The 2,203-nt window shown below is 39.5% G+C and overlaps 1 protein-coding gene across 3 annotated transcripts in view; it reads left to right on the top strand.

The window, feature by feature from the left end:
- Positions 1–2,203, top strand: part of PDE1A (phosphodiesterase 1A, calmodulin-dependent) — a 518,212-nt gene that overhangs the window by 423,673 nt on the left and 92,336 nt on the right. For all 3 annotated transcript variants that reach the window (XM_006864023.1, XM_006864024.1, XM_006864025.1), the window contains 2 exons: positions 1,607–1,708; positions 1,816–1,936. In XM_006864023.1, coding sequence (XP_006864085.1) covers positions 1,607–1,708; positions 1,816–1,936 — 223 coding nt within the window. The remainder of the gene's footprint in view (positions 1–1,606; positions 1,709–1,815; positions 1,937–2,203) is intronic.

Here is a 2,203-nt window from a genome sequence, read left to right as displayed (position 1 = left end):
TATGCTACCAGAGCTTCTTAATGAGTGTTCTAATTGGGGGCAAATGTTGGAATATTTTATAAGCTTTACCAGGATGGTGTCAGCCAAAGTTTAGTGTCTGGAATAGAATTGTTCTCACTTGTTAGCAACCATTGTTTGGGGAATATGGATTTAATCGAAGGGAATGGGAAGGAGCATTTTTTGTAGAAAAAAAATCCATTTTCTGTTAATTTCATCTTTCCATTGAGCTTTTGGATGTGTTCAAAGGTTAGCAACTGAGTACTTAACCATTGCCTCCCCGTTGTTGTTCTTGTTAAGTGCTGTAGAGTCAGTTCCAATTCATACAACCCTGTATAGGGTTTCCAAGGAGCAATTGGTGAGCTTGAATCACTGACTGTGAGGCCCAAAGACTTTGCAGTCGAGCGCTTTAGCCCACAGTGCCACACCAGGATTCCCTAGAGTTCCGTATAATGAATATACCCACTTCTCGCTTACCAACATGGCTACATTCCAAAAGCCAGATTGTTATGTGAAAATCAGAATTATGAAAAGATGGAGGATGACCACATCAGTTCACCAAATGGAGGAGGATGACTATATCATTGTCTAACTATCTAACTATATCATTATAGAATTGCCAAACCACGGGAGAATCATAGCCCAGTCAAGTCAACATACAACCTTAACCATTACAGCCAGCTTTACTTGAGCCTCACACCTCAGTGTTTTCTACTGCCAAATGTACATCATTAATGTAAAATATAGTCAGATAATAGACTTTTTACTACTGTTACGAATACAAAATGTCAGATAATGAGATAGTTGATTAGTTAGGAGAGTGTTTAGTTTTGTTTCATAGTTGTATTGAAATGGTACAAAACGAGGAAAGAATCAGGAGAGTCTTGGGGATGTATGCCTCTCTGGTCCCTATCTCTCTCTGTGGACAGTAAGCTTTGCAGTGTTGTTGACTTTGCAGATCCAGGATGGTCTCAAGCCTCACAAGTCAGCTTTTTTTCCTTCAAATAATTTAAATGCTGTTTTTACAGTTTTCCTTCAAAATGGCATAGGATCCTTTCTGATAGAAAAACAATATTTGTGAATTACAAGCAGGGATGGAGAATGGGAGTGAGAGGGGGAAGCATCTAATTATGTACGTGGTAGTGGTTATGTGCCATGGAGTAGGTTCTGACACATAGCAACTCTGTATAGAGCTTCCGAGGCTGTAAATCTTTACAGAAGCAGAAAGCCTCATCTTTCTCCCATGGAACCACTGGTAGTTTTGAACTGCTGACCATGAGATTAGCAGCCAGACTTGTAATCACTATGCACCAGATCTCCTTATTATTCCTTAATTATGTAATTATTATTCCTTAATTATCTCCCTTAATTATGTAGGGGAGATGTCAAACACCATCATTCTCACATTCTCCTGGTAATCACCTAAATCTCTGTGATATAGGAGAAAATCAGATTAGCCTTTTGAAAACTTTTTTTTTTTTATTTTAAAAGCAGCATCTTTTGCATTCCCATCCATTTGGAAAAATAAAACGTAATGAGGTATTTAAGGAAACATTCCACTTCAACATACTAAGTGCCCAATATACCTCTCCTTTGGTTGACTCCACAGAGATCTTCGGAACCTAGTGATTGAAATGGTTTTATCTACAGACATGTCGGGTCACTTCCAGCAAATTAAAACGATCAGAAACAGTTTGCAGCAGCCTGAAGGGTAGGTGATTTTCTTTTGTCATGTTGAAGTTCTGTGGGCGCTAAAAAGGCTATGTAACTGGTTGCTTTGCTCTGATAATTTGACCATGATGGATCTTTGTTTGACAGACTTGACAGAGCCAAGACCATGTCCCTGATTCTCCATGCAGCAGACATCAGTCACCCAGCCAAATGCTGGCAGCTGCACCACCGATGGACCATGGCGCTAATGGAGGAATTTTTCCGTCAGGTACCCCTTTCACACTCTGTGTAAAGGTTTTTTGGAAATCATGACTCTGTATATCTACATGCATGTTTCAACTAGCTATGACATATACTTGGGGATTTAAGCAGAATTTTTAAAAATCTTTTAGATAAAGTTATCAAATAATCCAAGGAGGCAGTGGTGGCTCCATGGTAGAATTCCCAATGATGCTGTAAGATAAGTGCAGTATTTCCAGGTCAGTTCGAACTGCAAGGTTGGCAGTTCAAAGTCACTAGTTGCTCCTCGGAAACC

Source organism: Chrysochloris asiatica, unplaced genomic scaffold (assembly GCF_000296735.1).
Source record: "Chrysochloris asiatica unplaced genomic scaffold, ChrAsi1.0 scaffold00059, whole genome shotgun sequence".
In the NCBI taxonomy this organism is placed as follows: Eukaryota; Metazoa; Chordata; class Mammalia; order Afrosoricida; family Chrysochloridae; genus Chrysochloris; species Chrysochloris asiatica.
This window is presented reverse-complemented; position numbering and strand designations above follow the sequence as displayed.